At 40.7% G+C, this 18,087-nt stretch overlaps 1 protein-coding gene across 1 annotated transcript; it reads right to left on the reverse strand.

Moving 5' to 3' along the window:
* Window positions 1-10,709: 10,709 nt before the first annotated feature.
* On the reverse strand, window positions 10,710-16,945 carry LOC127326918 (pre-mRNA-processing factor 19). The gene is made up of 18 exons (XM_051353702.2): window positions 16,782-16,945; window positions 16,583-16,668; window positions 16,423-16,494; window positions 15,449-15,511; window positions 14,769-14,855; window positions 14,277-14,415; window positions 14,081-14,199; window positions 13,736-13,852; window positions 13,463-13,558; window positions 13,312-13,371; window positions 12,886-12,960; window positions 12,120-12,224; window positions 11,934-12,050; window positions 11,767-11,844; window positions 11,557-11,653; window positions 11,328-11,379; window positions 11,109-11,179; window positions 10,710-11,030 (listed from the first exon to the last, which is right to left on the reverse strand). The coding sequence occupies exons 1-18, from the start codon at window positions 16,792-16,794 to the stop codon at window positions 10,897-10,899; spliced, it is 1,581 nt and encodes a 526-aa protein (XP_051209662.1). The 5' UTR covers window positions 16,795-16,945; the 3' UTR covers window positions 10,710-10,896.
* Between the last annotated feature and the right edge of the window lie 1,142 nt (window positions 16,946-18,087).

Here is an 18,087-nt window from a genome sequence, read left to right on the forward strand (position 1 = left end):
CTATCATTGTCGGATCTTGTGAGCTGCCTAACATGATCAAGATCATCTATCTGTAATTCTATATGTTGCGTTTGTTGGGATCCGATGAATAGAGAATACTTGTTATGTTGATTATCAAAGTTATATCTACGTGTTGTTTATGATCTTGCATGCTTTCCGTTACTAGTAGATGCTCTGGCCAAGTAGATGCTTGTAACTCCAAGAGGGAGTACTTATGCTCGATAGTGGGTTCATGCCTGCATTGACACTGGGACAAAGGATGTAAAAGTTCTAAGGTTGTGTTGTGTTGTTGCCACTAGGGATAAAACATTAGTGCTATGTTCAAGGATGTAGTCACTAGTTACATTACGCGCCATACTTAATGCAATTGTCTCGTTGTTAGCAACTTAATACCGGAGGGGTTCGGATGATAACCTGAAGGTGGACTTTTTAGGCATAGATGCAGTTGGATGACGGTCTATGTACTTTGTCGTAATGCCCAATTAAATCTCACTGTACTCATCATGATATGTATGTGCATGGTCATGCTCTCTTTATTTGTCAATTGCCCAACTGTAATTTGTTCACCCAACATGCTGCTTGTCTTATGGGAGAGACACCTCTAGTGAACTGTGGACCCCGGTCCAATTCTCTTTACTGAAATACAATCTACTGCAATACTTGTTCTACTGTTTTCTGCAAACAATCATCTTCCACACAATACGGTTAATCCTTTGTTACAGCAAGCCGGTGAGATTGACAACCTCACTGTTTCGTTGAGGCAAAGTACTTTGGTTGTGTTGTGCAGGTTCCACGTTGGCGCCGGAATCCCTGGTGTTGCGCCGCACTACATCCCGCCGCCATCAACCTTCAACGTGCTTCTTGGCTCCTCCTGGTTCGATAAACCTTGGTTTCTTTCTGAGGGAAAACTTGCTGCTGTGCGCATCATACCTTCCTCTTGGGGTTCCCAACGAACGTGTGAGTTACACGCCATCAACATGCTGGTTTGATGTAACTTTCTTCCTGTCTGCAGGCTTGTTTTGTATGTACTGGTGTTTGACATGCTGGTGCTTTTATGCAGCAAATGTTTTTTAACAGAGCATCCCCAATGAAAGTTGTTAAACTATACAAGAGTCAAAATGCAAGTCATCGTCAATTTATTTCAGATAATGGGTTTGGCAGTTTCCTGGGCATAAAATGTTCAAAGTTGCACCCAGATCTCTCCAACTACTTGATGGGCAGCTTCAACCATGAGTCATGCTCTCTTGATTTTCCTGGCAGAGGAAGCATTCCAATAACAGATGAAGTTGTCAAAAAGGTTCTTGGCTTACCATTTGGAAAATATCCTGCTCTATACACAGTGGATTCTGAAGCTACTTCATTTGTTATGAATACCCTTGGTTTCGGCAATGGAAAGCAACCAAAGTTGACAGATGTCGAGACTAAGCTGAAGGCGATGGTAAAAGGCGATGATTTGTACTTTATGACATGGGTGATGTATGTTGTCTGCTCTGTGCTAGCTCCAACTACTGGTATTAGAGTTTGTCCCAAGTGCTATCCAGCTATAATGGATCCATCGAAGATAAAAGACCTCAACTGGTGTCGATTTGTGATCACTGTCCTCATTGAGACAGCGAAGGCAATGGGAGTTAAAAATCCATTCAAAGCTTGCATGGCATTTTTGGAGGTGAGCATATTTAACTTCTGTACTATCAACTTGTATTATATGTTACATCTCTTTCTATTTTTTCATCTGCTTCTTTTTGACATGCAGATTCTTTACATTGACTCACTGGATACTGAAGATATCAATGTCAGTCAGGATGGTCCAAGAATATGTGCCTGGGATAACAAATCGGCAACTCAAGCTATCGAACAAGACTTGAATGATGGCGGGTCTTTTGGAAGATTACCTGTAAGTTACTTCGAAGATTTCATGCATTTTTACTTCTTTTTTTATCCTGTTCATTTTTAACTAATTTTCCATGTTTCCTTCCTCAGCTGAAGAAATGTTTCAGGACCACTGGTGTGTTGATGCTAAGCACACCCATTATGATTGAGAACTTCGTTAAGGCAAATGCGCCCTCAGATTGCGGAGAAGAAGTAAGCTCAACCACATCACAAGCATTTTTCCAACTTTTTAAACTGTTTCTTACCATGTTTCCCTACATCCTTGTATTCTAACTATGTATATTGTCTTCTAAAAATAGGAAATCTCAAGGTATAGGGAAGCTGCACAAGAGATGTATAGCGAAATTGATGCAGCAATTGCAAAGTTCTCGATGAAAGTTTCAACCATTAATACTGCTAAAAAACAGAAGAAATCTTCAACCAGATCTACACCATCTTCAAGAGGTCCAACGGAGAACAAGACTCGACAAAGAATTTTCGGAGAGGAAACTGATGGTTCAGATTCTGATCACCAAGTCAACTTGTCTGGGTTTGAAAGCGAAAGTGAAGGCGAAGGAAGCAAGGAGAATGCATATGGCAGTGATTATGATGATTTTGTCTGTGTTCCCAGGAAGAGGAAGAATTGCAATCGAGTTGTGCAGCAGAAGCGTCAATCAGATGAATTAGGAAGAAATGATGAGTTTCCTTGCAAGGTGGTTCAGTCACATGTACTCAAAGAACTGACAAAAGCACCAGAAGTGGTTTTGCCTGCACCACAACTACTGGATGACAACATAGCTCGAACAGCGGATGACACAACTTGTAAGCTGCCAAGGCCAAGCAAACTCAAACAAAAGAAGAAGATCAAGGCTGCCAATGTGAACTCCGATGCAGTACCCGAACAGATGATAGCACCAGAAGTAGTTTGTGTTCCACAACAGCATCAAGACAGTGTTGGTGCAACTAATGTCACAACTACGAAGATGCCAAGGCCAAGCGAACCCAATGGAAACAAGAAGAGGAAGTCTGCCGATGTGAACTCCGATGCAGAACCGTCTAACAAGGCGGCAAGATATGTGATTCTTCCTGAGGAAACCAGAGGGACACCAGTTGGGGATTGCGCACAAGAATCTCACGGCAATGAGATGCAAGTGGAAGAAAAGGTTGCCATATCTGCTCTGGAAAACTTGAGATTGTATGCTTCTGATTCACAGTCAAGTAATGATCTTATTGGATGTGAAGTGAGTGCACATCCAACTACAGCTGAGTCACGAACACTTGCATTACCAGGAAGAGGATGCTTGAAGCAAACCGAGGACTGGTCATCTGTGCATGCCATCAGAAAAGTAACAAGTTACTGTCCAGCTATAGACATGTCTGATGCGAGAACCATTCACGCCAAGTTGACTGATGCCCCTCTCGAAGGATCTGTTGCATCTGCTGTTCATCCTGAAGAGGCATCTCTTACAAAGAAATCAGTGTCTTGGGCAGCCGACGCAGTGGTCAATCTTAATCAACAGTGCATACCACCTTGCTCATCCTATCAAGGACTTGCATACCGCCCAAGAAAATGAAACTACAACATTACCTTTGATTACACCTATTCTGCAGAAGGGAAGCCCAACCACCATTGCTAGAAGGCCTGTAACCAGATCAATGTCTCCATTGAAGGCAGCAAGTTCTACCAATACTGATGTCATTCCAGTTACCAGATCAAAGTCGTGTCTGAACCCAATGTTTATTTCCAGAGAAAACGCCAATGTAGAAGAAGGAAGATATAGTCCTCACACTGGAAATAACAACAACGACACTACTACTCCTGGTAGCCATGGAAACTTTGAAGTGGCGACTAGCATACAAGGGAAGAAAACATTCGGCCTACTCGATGACACGACAACAAAGAAGCCTGATTTACACATCACTGCATACAAGGACAGACAAAGTTTATGGCTGCCGGGGAAGCAGGATCATTTGATACGGGGTTTGATAGTCCAAACAAAGAAAATGATAAAGGTAAAGAAGAGGTTGTCATTGGGCTTCGTGATTACTTCAAGCAATGAGGATGAGTTCTATGGACCAGTGAAGATTATGAAATGCTTGCAGCCATGGTTGGTGAGAAGTATTTCCCAACAAGCATTGCACTTTGAATGTTACTTCAGTTGAGGACACTGCAAAGCGTAAAGTAACTTCGAACATGTAACTTCGGAGGGAACATCCAAAGAAAACTCCTATTCCTCGTGCTCACAAGAAAAGAGTAATAAAGCCAAAGAAAGACGCAGCTTATCTCCATATGTTCAAGCAGGCAAAAAACTGAAGAAACTATTACAAAGGAATCAATTGACATGTACAACCGAATATGTATGCATGGATCGAAACAGAAGACACATCTGAAGGGTCACCTGATAGTTGATTATGGAACATATTTTGCACATATCCCAGATTTTGCTGATTCAGTCCAACCTGAAGGTTGGATAAGTAATTCAACTATGGAGGTTGGATTACATGTTCTCTCTAAAGAATTGGAACCACAGAAAAAATGTGTGATGCCTCTCATCATAGCTGTAAGTGTTACATATTAGAACCCCCTCACCTTTTTAATATCCCTGTTTAGTAACTCAAAGCCATTTGTAACTAGGTGTTGTCTGTAGCTAACCTGTATACCTCTCATCAAATGTAACTCTGTTAAATTTTTGAGAAGTAACTCTGTTAAATGTAACTAACAAGTACATATGTTTTCCAAAGTTACACATCTGTTTTACATTTTGAGAAGTAACTCTGTTGAATTTTATTATGTACATGATAACATGTTAACCTTTTTTAAAAGATCATAATAATATCATTTTAGGCTACTTCAAATCCCTGATCTATTTTCTTGCTATTCTTGCTGACTAGAACAAATTGCGAGACCATGCCTTCACCGGCAAGGACATTAAGAGGGTGTTTTCATTCACAGAAAATAACCGTCTTGACCACAAAGAGCAGGTTACATAAACTACTTTTTTCCCCTCCATAGAGCTGTTTGCTTTTTTAACTTCCAACTGTGTTGACAGAGTTACATATGCAGGTCATGTTTCCTGTACTACAGAACTTATCTACTATCGACGATCCAAAGTACTTTTGTGGACACTACTACCTAATCAACCTCAATCTCAAGGCTGAGAGGTTCGAAATTTTTGATTCCTTGAGGAATCTTGGGGACAAGAAGCTCAAGAAAGATAGTGCAATCATAATTGATTCTGTTAAGACTCTCTGGGCCAGAAACTACAAGCAGTCAAATGTATCAATTCAAAACTACGAAACGATTTACATCCCATCTCCTAAACAACTTACAACGTAAGTTACCTCATATTTTCTCTCTTTTTTATCTACATTTTTTCAGACATTTGCATTCTAGCAAAACTTCAAAAACTAACACTGTTTTTGCATTTCCTTGTTGTTGTAACACACGGTAGTTGTGATTGTGGATACTCAATGTTGAAATGCATTGAGTTATGGGATGGAAGAAAGTTGGGTCATTTCGACCAAAAGGAAATGCCACTATACAGGATGCTATACAGCTTCAAGTGGCTTGACTGGTGGGAGAACAAGATTTCATGGCGAAACAAGTTCAAAGCCAAAAAATGACAAGTTTTACAAAATGGTAATACTTCCTGCTTATGTTTTTTCCCAAATCATTTTTGTGTCTTCTATTTATGCAAGACAACACGGTTAACCGAGTGTTATGCTTCTGGTCATACATTGCAAATCAACATATATATCTTTCACTTGGGAAACACAAAGTAGTTTTCAGTAATCTCAATACTAGAAAATGAAACAGAAGTAAACACCACTAATCTAAACACCCTGCATCTTCAATAAATATGTCTCAAGCAGTACAAGAAATTTTTCTTCTACTTCTCATGTGCTGACACAATTTTTTACTTCCTCATCATTGGAAAAGCTGAATAATTGGTGTCTTCTCTTTCATTGCAATCTTAGATGGACAATCTTTTGGATTATGCAAGCTTGACCCACAAATTGTACATTTTGTTGGTTTTGCAGGTTTAAGATGTAGTCCACTCTTCTTCCTCTTCTCCTCTGGCCTCCCTTTTGTTACTGTCAAAGGTGGATCCCTAGCTTTCTTGTTTACATGCATATTATGTTCAGCACCAACAGTTGAGCTGCTAGGATTTTCTGTAGTTTTAGCATGTTCTGCACATGGAGGAACTGCTTTCCTTCGCTTCTTTTTCTCTTCAATGCATCTCGCCGCTTGTTTCTTCATTGCCGCAAATTCAGCTTCCATTGCACGCATATGTTTCCTAGCCACTTCATCTGTTTTTTCAAGCACATGCATTAACTGCTAGTTTCGAAATCTTTAGTGAGGTTACCATAGCGAAGTAACCTCATTTCCTTCCTAGACAATTTGCCCGCTGGCATTTGCTGGGGTTCAGTCTGAGGAATATGTATGTCGGGAGGGGGAATTGACCACCTAGGTAGAATGTAACGTTGTGGCATTACTTCTACTTTACCAACAGCAGACATAACCTTTATTATATGGCAACAAATCAACCCATCTCTAGTAAATTTGCAGCATTCACAACTGTATTCATCTTGCTCCAGATTTGCAGTGATCCTGTAATTCCTTGCTCCATAACCAAACACTGCATTTCTGATTGGAGAAACCTCAAACAATGAAGGATTAATTTGCTGTATGTTGTAGGATGTAAATTTCTTCAACTCAAGTTGAAATCGCCTGAATATGGGTAGTGTGTATATGGATAGTACTTGCTCCTCCATTGGAAAGTCACACCAAGTTTTTAGAGTTTTGTCCTCACCCATAAATTCATGTGAATCTTCAGTAATATCTATCCTCTCTTGTAACTTCATGTATTGTTTGAAGAAACGTAGCAGGCTTGCATTTGGGTCAACATATCTCTTCGTAATCGCATTGAATCCTTCATCGCGAGCGTAGTTTGTAGGAAAGGGAAGAACCTATCCATAAAGTAAGCTGGGACAAATTTAGCTCTAATTTCATATAGGTAAGCAAGGTCTGTGTTGTCCGATACACCATGCCTCTCAATCATCTCTCCCCATCGGTTCTCAAACTCGACAGGTGTCAGGCTATAGTCAACAATTTCATTGAACTCCCTTCATAGTTCCTCATGCTTCGCCATGAAAGGGCCGAGAGGGGATCCTTGTGCATTTTGCATTATATGCCACCGACAGTTCCTATGGCACGAGTTAGGAAATATTTCCTGGATGGCAGTAGTAATAGCAGCATCCTGGTCAGTGATGATATTCAGAGGGTGTAAACCATCCATAGCATCCAGGAACTGCTCAAACAACCAGACAAAGTTACTTATCCTCTCATTCCTCAAGAAGCCACATCCCAACTGGATTGTCTGCCCATATCTGTTAATTCCAATAATGGGTGCACACGGCATCTTATAAGCGTTTGTCATGTATGTAGTGTAAAAGGATATGCAGTCATTGTAATTCTTGTAAACTTCTCTAGTGGGTCCATCGACCCAAAATATATTTTCAATCCTGTCCTCACTATCAAGTTTGTATTTGTAGAAGAAATTTGGATCTTCTTTCTTCAGTTCCTCAAAGTAACTAAGAAGCTCACAGTATGTCTTTCACATTTTGCTTCTCATCTATACTTGCCATGTAGTTGCTTATTGTCTTCGTGTCATAAGGAACTGCTTTTCCTGTTCCATAAAGCTCAGACATGATGTCCATTATTCTTCCTGCTGAGAGGTTCACACTGTCTAACAGATCAATGAACTTCTTTTCTTCTTTTGGTATCTTCTTGTGTGATCGTAAATACTTCTTCAAACCAAGCTTCTTGATAGTTTCATGAGTGTGCTCTTCAATGAACTGTGTTACTTCCCATATTGAACCCTTCCTTTTTACACGCATTTTTGCTTGACAGTTAGTCCGTATCGTGATTGCTCTGTTCCTCAACTTCATCGCCTCGCCTCTTCCTTCTCTCGAATTAGTTCCGGACTTGTTGCACACAAACAAGTACTTGTCCTTCTGCTTGTCCAATACTGAATTTCTGGAAGAACTCATCTTCATAGAGAAACCAACATGTTCGGCATACCTGTTGTAGTGCACTTTAGCAGCCTCCCACGTATCAAATTTCATCCCTAGGTATGGTTTACGTGGTGCAAATCCTTCTGGCGTTGACTGCACCTCGCCATCACTGCCACTTTCTTCACTAGACAGCGTTTGACCAGTCGGAGCACCATCAGTAGTATCATCTACTGACATGAATCCAGAATTAGCACCAGTACCATCTACTGATGCGCCTTGACCGGTGCTTCAGCCCATCTGGTTCGATGAAGTCATCATAGCTAGGCGGATGGTTCAGGTCAATACCGTGCAGGTTAAACCAATCCATTGCCTGCAAAGAAGAAACAAGTTAAAACATTTTTTTGTTACTTCACCCATGTTTGGCATCAAATCAAACCAGCAAAGGGCAAATTACTTCTTCACATTGTTTGATTAACAAGCATCAGCTACAAGTACTGTTTTATGGTTCTTACACCCTGTTTTTCTTTCTTTTTTCATGCAGATATCATTCATGCCTACATCAGTGTTCCAAGAGCGCCATGTTTGTTTCTTCGGTTGAATACTTCCTGCTGTCTACAAGATCAACACAACCAGGTTCTCAGCTTGCAACTCCCTGATGGCTTCTACAGAATTCAAAGGTCATCATCTAGATTACTTCCTGAAGGCTAGATTACTTCTACTGACTTTGGTACAGACAACTCAGCAGGAACTGTGAGTAACATGTGAGTAACATGTGAGTTCCATCCAGTATGTAACTTTTTTGGCTGTGGTGGATCTGGATGGAACTGCTACAACTGGATGGAACTGGTAGATGAATACTGGTAGTACTAGATGGAACTTGGATGAATTTGAATCATGTTTTTGTCTTTGTTTACCTTTCTTACTTCTCTGGGCGTCGTCCAGATGAGCAGCTCATGTTGTGTTACTTCCTGAAGATCTGGGGATCAATTCATGGAGGTTCTAGGGTTTGCCTCCCCTTCCTGCTGCCTCCTCTTGCTGCTGGCGGCTGTGGAGAAACAGGGGAGGAAGAAGAACCCAGATCTGGTTAGGTAGGATCCTTTTTTCTGCGTTTCTGTAGATGCTTCCCGTCGAGGCAAAAGTAACCTGTGTTGCTTTCTTCGTTGTCTTTTTACGTGGGCTGTGTGGTCCCGTCACTTTCCGTTTGGGGAAAGAAGGAAAAACGCGTTTTGCCCCTAATGGGCTGTCTGAACTGACCACCGGGGTAGGGCCAATAGTGGTTGACCACTGTGTAGTCAGTCCCCTCTAAAAATTAATATTTATCTACTCTAAATTTCGTCTAGTCTATTTAAGCTATCCCGGGCCGGTGTCTTTATATATTAGGCCCAGAGTTCGACTCTAACATGTAACCTAATCGCAGTCTAAATTCAACTAACATACATACGTATTCCACACAACTCCAACAATACTGGTGCTGGGTCGTTGCTGCGATCCGTTTGTTAGAAGAGCGACGAACTGCAAGTGGATACATCGACAGGAACGTGCCTGCGTACCGGCCGGTGGCCGCTAGCTTGCGACGAACGATGGGTAGAGGTAACCTCGTCGTCCCGGCGTTTCTTCCCCGTCGCCATCGCGGTGAAAGATACGGGTGCTTGCGTGGTAGCAACTTGCAAGGATGCAAGCAACCCACCAAAAAGTTCCGGTGGCCGGTCGAGGCCTCAAAATAAGTCATGTCGTTGTGCTACACACTGCTAGGCTGTACTCCGATAAGCTGCTCCTCATCGAAACGTCAGCGGCAACACAATCGTATGTATGTTGTATAGCAGTAGTCCCTACGTTTGTTTTTACTTGATTCTAAAGTTTAGTAGGAACGGATGGAGCGAAACTTAAAACTGATCTGGGGTGCATATACACCCAATATGTACGAAACACATTTTAAAATGTTAAAAAGCTATAGAAAAAAATTCACATTTACAGGGACTTGTTCTATGTGTGCTAAAATATGCATCCTTTGTAAGAAAGACAAAAAGAAGTCTCAATAAATAGATTATTTTAGGATCAAAATTTTGTTTTTTTACATATGGCACAAAACATGTCGATTTTTGCTGAATCAACTTTGTAAGCATGTAACATATTTATACACGAGACATTTTTTTGTACTTATTTAATATTTTTAAATATATTTAAAATACATTTCGAATAAAGGGTGTCTAACACAAGCTAATAATAAACCACGGTTAAGGCAGGAAAAGATACTCACAACGTAGCTAACACTGTAATTGGCTACACTGAAACAGCGGAAAAGGCTGTCACTGTCGTCTAGTACTCCATAATTTAGGTGTGACAGTGAGACCCACGTGGGTGATGGGAGTGATTAACATCTCGAAATGACCACTCACCAGTAAGCAACCGAACCTCTCGCTGTAACGGGTTTACAGGTATAGTGCCCGTCGAAAATGACCAGGTTGTCGTCGTCGTCGCTGTCTGGCCTCGCAGGGGGGACAATACAGGACGCTGTACTTTTCCCCTCGAGTACGGTTACGTACGCCAGGCCCAGCTGACTGATGCGAGACTAGTTTCCGGGTCTGCAAGAAGACCTGACTGAAATGTTCAGGAAAGCAGGTGCAGTGCACTCTTGGGAAGCCACAGGCCACAGCTCATCCAAAAGGCCGCACTGCTACTGTAATTCAGACTACAGTTCATTACTAGGTGAGCAGTTGAAGCAACTGCTGTTCATCTCCGATCTGTACCTAAACCCGACTCTCGGATGCAAGTGCCTGGATGTTTACATACACTTAAGATCAGGCTGAACTAAAAGCCTGCAATGTCGAAGTCCTGGAAAATCTTTGACATTTTACAAAAACATGAGTTGGAATTACAAAAACATCTGGCTCGCCCCACAGGCTGCTTCCCCTCAGCAACGTACCCTCCTCTTACAAGTCGTATCTTTGAGAACACGGAGCAGGTCAGCCTGCCTTACCGCGAACAAAATCAAGAATGAGTGTCATCTACTCACTTCTCTGGTGATTGCGGTGCCTCCTCCATTCGCTCATCTCCGGGGAGCCCAAATATACGTAGATTACGATCCATGGAGCCTACGGCAACATACTTGGCATCCGTTCCAAACTTCACAGACGTCACTTTCCCTGCAAAGGACAGATCAACGTTAAATTTCCAGACAGACCGAACCCACGACATTGGAGAAGAGCAGATAAATGTCAAACCTGTGCCTGATAGGTCTGGTAATGTCTTGACAAGATTCCACTCTGACTTGACGTTGGCAACTTGGTAAACCCTGCAACCACGCCGAAGAGGTTTTGTTTTCAACAAATTTCACTTTGACAACATACAAACAGACAGTGAGCTGACCAGAGCCCAGACATCAAGCCACTTCACTTGTTACGGTATATCAAGCAGCTAAATTAGATGTTGAAACAGCTTACCTTATATCAGCACCAGCAACGGCAAGATAATTTCCACTGAAATCAAATTCCACTGTAGGAGAAAAGTGTGTTAGTCATAAATGAGAATATGGATTCTCACTGTAGGGGTCCCTAATTTCACATTAGTGTAGGCAGTCTTATTCCAAATTTCAATAAGTTGACGTCTAGAAATTGCAATCTGTGTAGAAACCAGAACTACAATATTTGTGAAAAATTAAAGATTACTTACCAGAGCTTGTTGGCGTATCTGGATCGTATGGAGAGAGAGTCCTAAAGTTTCTCAATTTCCGTAGATCCCAAAGCTTCACGCCGTCAAGTGCTGCAGTCTGTAAAGTGATGGTGGAAATATCAGTATATCAAAGCTAATCTTCCGTTGTTATTGACCAAAAATCTAGACCCGGGTGGAATTCGAGTCTTACGAAAATATAAAAGAACATACCGCTAGGAAATAACCATTTTCTGAGAAGGACATGGCAGTCACCGCTCCAACATGCCCGTCAAACTTTGCAACATTTGTCTGCAAATGTAGATTTTCAATCATGAATGAGAGGCATTACAAGATAATGGCATGGATACCAATCTGAACTATAGTTTGCTTTGTCTTACCTGACTTTTCACATCCCAAATTTTGACAACAGCTTCAGATGTTCCTGTTCCAAGGATAAGACCATCTGGGTGGAAAGCTGCTGCGGTGTATCCGTCTTGTCCAGAAGCCTCGCCAACCTGAAAAACAACACTTGTCAAAACGGTGAATCTCTAGATGTGCGTGGTTGTGAGAATTTGGTACCACACCTGTGTGAGGCAAGACCCTGTTGAAATGTCATAAAAGCACCATGTGTTATCTCTGGAAGCAGTTACAAAATACTTCTGAGTAGCATGGACAGTGACAGCTTCAACCTGGTATATTTTCAAAAGAAAAATCAGAACTTAGGATAATACAATTTAAATTTAAATAACAGAAAGTTAGCATGCACAAGATCGACATGAAATGACCAGAACAGCTTCTGGTAGCATCTCAGCAATGTACAAAAACGAAATAAGGTAATAAAATTGTAGCCAACCCATTTCCATAATAAAAAAGAGGTTCAACATTCACAACTAACGGAGGAAAACTCTGTTTTTTTCTAGATCTCTAATATCGATGTATACTCGTATCGTAGTTCTTCTGAGAAAAAAGCATAACCCGGAGACCAGCAGGTTATATTGGAGAATGCAGATTGACTGCTATGGGCGAGAGCAGCCTATTAGTTAACATACAATTAGTTATGAAATGATACAGATGGAGTTAATTATTTGCTTCCAATCTTCATATGCTGGCTATATAAGCTAAGCATGCATATATTATCATTTTGAATAATAACCAAGATGTCTTCTCAAATTCTTAAACTCCCAATTCTGTCGCTTCCTTTACCGGCTGCTCTAGATTATATGATGTTTTATCCTCCATCATAATAACAGTGACAAAGAAGTAATAAAGTTTTGTGCATACTATATGCACAAAAGTATTACTGCAAAAAATCAAATAAGCAGCCAAAAGCAAATGTCATTGCAAACTAACCTCTGCACCATGATCTTTCAGTGTGTGCCTGCAACTATAGCTTCCATCTTTACTACCTTGCCATATACGAACAGTCTGCAGAGTTTACAAATAAAAGAGTGAAACCCATAATGATGAGTGATGACTATGGTATTATCAGAATGCCAGGTCAATTAATTATCCTTCATCATATTTATCTAAGGTTAGAAAATGGAGTAGCACTTTCCTTTTCTTATTACTAATAGTTTTAGTCAGCAGTGACAACTCAGAGCAAGAAAGCTATCTTATATTTCCAATACAACATTAGGACTATCAGGGAGCCATAATTTACCAGATGAGAACTCAATGACTTTAATCAGTTTTTGTAAAACTGGAATGGATTGGTATCACATTAATGATTTACTTAAATGCTATGCAGTACATGTAGGTGTTTCAAACTGAGTGTACCTTATCTGCTGATCCAGTTATCAAAAGTTCATCGCGAGGAACGAATTTCAAACTGGTAACCTGTGAATTGGAATAAGCTAACATTATGATTCAGACATATGGAGAGAGAGAGAGAGAGAGAGAGAGAGAGAGAGAGAGATTGGCAAGAGACCTTCTTTGAGTGACCAGTGAGAGTGCACAACACTTGACCTGAAGGCCTATCGAAAAGAACTGCATTTGTGTCTATACCCCCAGTAGCAATAATATCCTGGTGATTAAAAATAGAAATCAAGTATGTAAATAATCAAACATGATTGCAGTGTCAATCTGCAAGCATACATTTTACTTGTTTAAATTATTAAGTTGGCATGTATACACAATAGTCAAAGTACAGCTGTGACACATCAAAGTCTTATCAACAAGGAAAAGTAATAACAATAATCACCTTTGAATGATCAATATCAATCGATAAAATCCCTGGTTTGTTTGTCTTGTGAAGGGGATGACTGGAGATCTGAGTATATCTTTCAAGTGCATCTATTGGTGCCAAACTTGGAGGTACCTGACAACACAGAACTTAGTGTACCATTTCAACAAAGACAGTAGCCAAATGGGTAAAAGCAACAATCCATTTGGCATATAATATGCATGTAACCCAATCTAGAAGGCATGTAGTACATAAATTTGGAGAAGTGCATATCAGTTTTCCTATGAAATAAAACAGGCCAGGTTTGACAAACAGAATTTCAGGTTGTTGTTCCATTGATCATCAGGGACCAAAAATACACACCTGCCGTTTCTTGCGCTGGGCTGAGAGCATAGAATTACACTCTGTTAATTCATCGATCATGATAGGATTAATACCAGGGCGTATCCTCTTCCCATCGGGGCCCACTTCATCTTCCAAAGCTGTATGTCGAGTAAAGAGGATCAGAGTGGAACTTTTTTTTAAAGTTTAGCTTTTGACATTTTGGAACGGTGAACACCTCTTTTCCCGTTTGTAACAGATACATGTGCAGGTCCAGCAGCTGAAATAGGAATCTGCCTTTCAGCTTGAGCCAAAAGTGTCCTTGACTCGTCTCTTTCCTTCTTTAGTCTGGCGATAACACGGCAAGCAGCATCATGCTGGAAATGGGGAAAAGAAGCCAGTAAAAACAATGGGGTACATGATGATCATGCCCATTTAAAGGAAACTAAGAAAATAAAGAATTTCTATAATTAATTTAAGGAATCTCTCCAAGTGATACACAAGATGTCCTAGCTATGGATTTCTGAAGTTTCAAAACCCTCTGTAGTGAACACATTCAAAGAAAACAATAGGCTGCAATTTCCGAAACTTAACTAGGCGAAAACTGTGCAGTTATCAGGACCCTGGTATCAAATACATACTTGCACTTTTAAAGGAAGAATAAGTTCTTATTTAGAACAACAAAACCGTGTATATAGTTCAAGACACTACTTGGAAAGCTTGGGAAAACCTGGTATAGTGCATGACTAAGTTCTTGTCTTGCTGTGTGTAGCTGCTGCTCCAAAGCAAAATTAGACAGCATAAGAGCATCCCACTCCTGCAACATAAGAGGGACAAAAAGGTCTTAATCTGCATTTGCAGCTCGATAAGAATTCCAAACTATTTAACATCAGAAGAACAAAAGGTTCGCCATAAAAAGAATATTGAAGTAATTTGCAGACTCAAATGCATTAACCAATTACACACAACTGGAAATCCGTTATCAAAATATGTTTGTACAGTTTAGGATATCCCAAGATCATTTTCACGGCACAAAATATCCAGATAAAAGAGTAGGTGACTTCAGTAGTCTTGCATAAAGGAAATAAGATCATGACTCACCCTAAAATGTTAAAAGAGAATAAGGTAAACTTTGTGCTTTGAATGTGTTCATAATTATAAATTCAACCACAACTTATTTCTTCCTATCAGAATTTGGCACATTATATATGAATCAGAACTACTCTTTAGGAAAAGAATTTAACTTAATGCATAAAAGTTAAAAAGAAGGGACTCTAGTACAAAAACATGTTACACGTCTTACTAAATAAGATAAGAGATATTATATGAATTATGGTGACTACAAGATCAAATATGTAAACTGAAAAAGGAAGTAGTGGAACTGAAAAATTACTCATCACGATCACTTACATTCTGAAACATACCAAGGAGTCCAGGTACACTTGCAGCTTGCAGAGGTCTAGGCTTCACAATCTGCAAACAGCAATAGTACTTTAAGTGATGGCTATACACAGTATATGAGAGTACGTTCATGCTAACAAGGCATGAATGTTGAACTACAGAAAACAGGTATGATGGCGACTTTGGCATCCTCTAAGTTCATAGTTGCAGTGCCGCAAGTATCAGTGCGCGCATACATGTAGATTCTCGAATCAGGTTTACTAATTCCAGTTTGGATGTAATGTAGTATTGCAAAGATCATTATATGCCCTAACTAAGAAACTAATATTTCAACGAACTGGCTGGCTGGCAATACATTACTCTGCAGTACTTTCTGAAGTTAATATTATACAAACCCATGCTGAAACCTTTATGTAGATAATCAGCCATCAGAATTTGGAAATACTAGTCCTGCTCAAATGATGTTTCTCAGTCACTGCAAATGGCGACTTGAACCACGCAAAAGAATCCAAATCGTGGCAAATCAAAGTTACATTGCCTATAATGAAATATGCATTTCCTAATTAATTTCCCATTCCCCTTTCTACATGACGAAAGTGTAATTGAGAACCTATCAGGTATCTTTCTCAAGGAGCGAATCTGTACTTCAAAATAGGCTAATCCCTTCTTAGGGTTAGCTTGTGGATAACCTTAAAGGCGAGACTCCAGAACATGATCCTCAATTAGCATGTCCACCAATAAAAGAATATCGCCCCGTACACAAAGCACATACCAAGATGTGCCAACCAATTGCCAGATGGTATCCTTGATTGGATTACTAAAGATCCATACAAAAGCGGGCGACAACAAAGCATAGTACTACCAGGCATCAGCAATGCGCATGACCAAATCCAACTGTCTGAACTAGTTCTTCAGAACAACAAGATGGACACTCGAATAGCATTGAAGAAAAGAGTCAAAGAGGAACAGTTTGCAAGCCTCACCTTGTCGGTCTTCACTGTCACGAGGTCGTCCATGGCGAGGTCGTCCCTGGTGACCGGGCACTTCCCATGGTCCTACGGCACCAAAATCAAACAAAATCAGGGGAGAAGCCCAAGCACACAGAAACCTAGCACGAATCTAGAGCGGGGAAACGCAGGAGACCTCGATGTAGCGCTCGATGAGCCTGCGCTCGAAGAGCAGCCCCGATTTCTTCGACAAGACCGGTTCCTCCGGCACCTCACCGGAGACTTCAGTCAAGAGGAACCAGCAGCAGGAGAAGGCAAGTTAGTGGTTGCCGGAGGACCGAGAGCGGGGTGACACAGCTAGGTTTCCGTGGACGGGACAAGGGATAGGAGCTTACTTGCGCAAATCATGGCTGCGGAGAGGAGAGGGTACCGGCAGGCCGCTGGCACCTCGAGACGGCGGGTTCTCCGTCGGCGGCGGCAACGGTGGCGCCGACGAGGAGGAGGAGGAGCGGGGTTAGCCGCTAGGGTTCAGTTTGACTACTGGGGGTATTTTCGCAAAAAAGAAGCCAAAATTGCGGGTATCGGGATGCTTGCCGCCTTAGTTGTGGGCTGATTTTCTTGCGTGTGTTTTTTGCTCTATTGGGCTAGCAGACACGGGAATCTTGAAAAGTCCAAGAGTTTTGGCCCGTTCAAAAAAAAAACAATTGACAGTACATGCGTCCAACGGTGATTCCTATGGGCGGTGCTAACCTTAGCGATGGTTATTTCAAAATTTTCCAGATTCGAAAATTTGCTTAGGTTTAAAAATTATTCAGATTCGAAATTTGCTCAGATTTGAAATTTGCTAAGATTAAAAATCTGCATACTTTGAAAATTTGTTCGAATTTGAAATTTGCTTAACATTAAATTTTGCTCCACTTTAAAATTTGTTAAAAAAGAAAAAACAGGAAAAAGAAAAAATTGAAAAATTGAAAAATCGAAGAAAAACCGAAAGAGAAAAACCAGAAAAAAAAACTCGATGAAAACAAGAAAAACCGAGGCCTACATGTTAATGGGTCGCGGCCCAAAAACTCTCCACGGGTGAAACCACGCGGGCGATGGTTAGTAACCATCACCCGCAGGTGATGAATAGGGATTGTCGATTCCTATTTGACACCTTTAGCGTCCGTTATCACGTCAATGTTTGCAGCTTGTTCACTGCTGGGTCGGCCCAGAAACATCGATAGGAGGAATACCGTGGATTAGGAAGAGTCGCGACCGCGATAGCACTTCCGGTCGGCCGCGTGGCCAATTTAGCGTAAGCTCTATACATAGCGACTAAGCTGTTGCATTATGGTGGTGCAAGTTTTATTATGCGCGCGTATGTGTTAATTTTATTACTAGTATTCTTTTCTTCGGTTTTTTATTTATTTTCCTTTTTCATTTCTTTCTTTACTGAGGTCATGACTTCTTCTTGTTTCCCTTTTCATGCTTATCTTTTTTTATCTAAATAGCATATGATTTTTTATACTTATGTAATACGTGAACAAGATTTGAACCTCGTGAATAAATATTTTGTACTGGGTAAAAACAATCCTCTCACATATGAACATTTTTCTTTTTAGATTCCTTTTCCAATATTTTCCAATTTTACCTTTTTATACTGCTATTGAAAGAATATGTAATACATTATTAACGTTTACTTTTTGGAACCATGTGAAT

The sequence above is a fragment of the Lolium perenne genome, chromosome 4, assembly GCF_019359855.2.
Source record: "Lolium perenne isolate Kyuss_39 chromosome 4, Kyuss_2.0, whole genome shotgun sequence".
Taxonomy (NCBI): domain Eukaryota; kingdom Viridiplantae; phylum Streptophyta; class Magnoliopsida; order Poales; family Poaceae; genus Lolium; species Lolium perenne.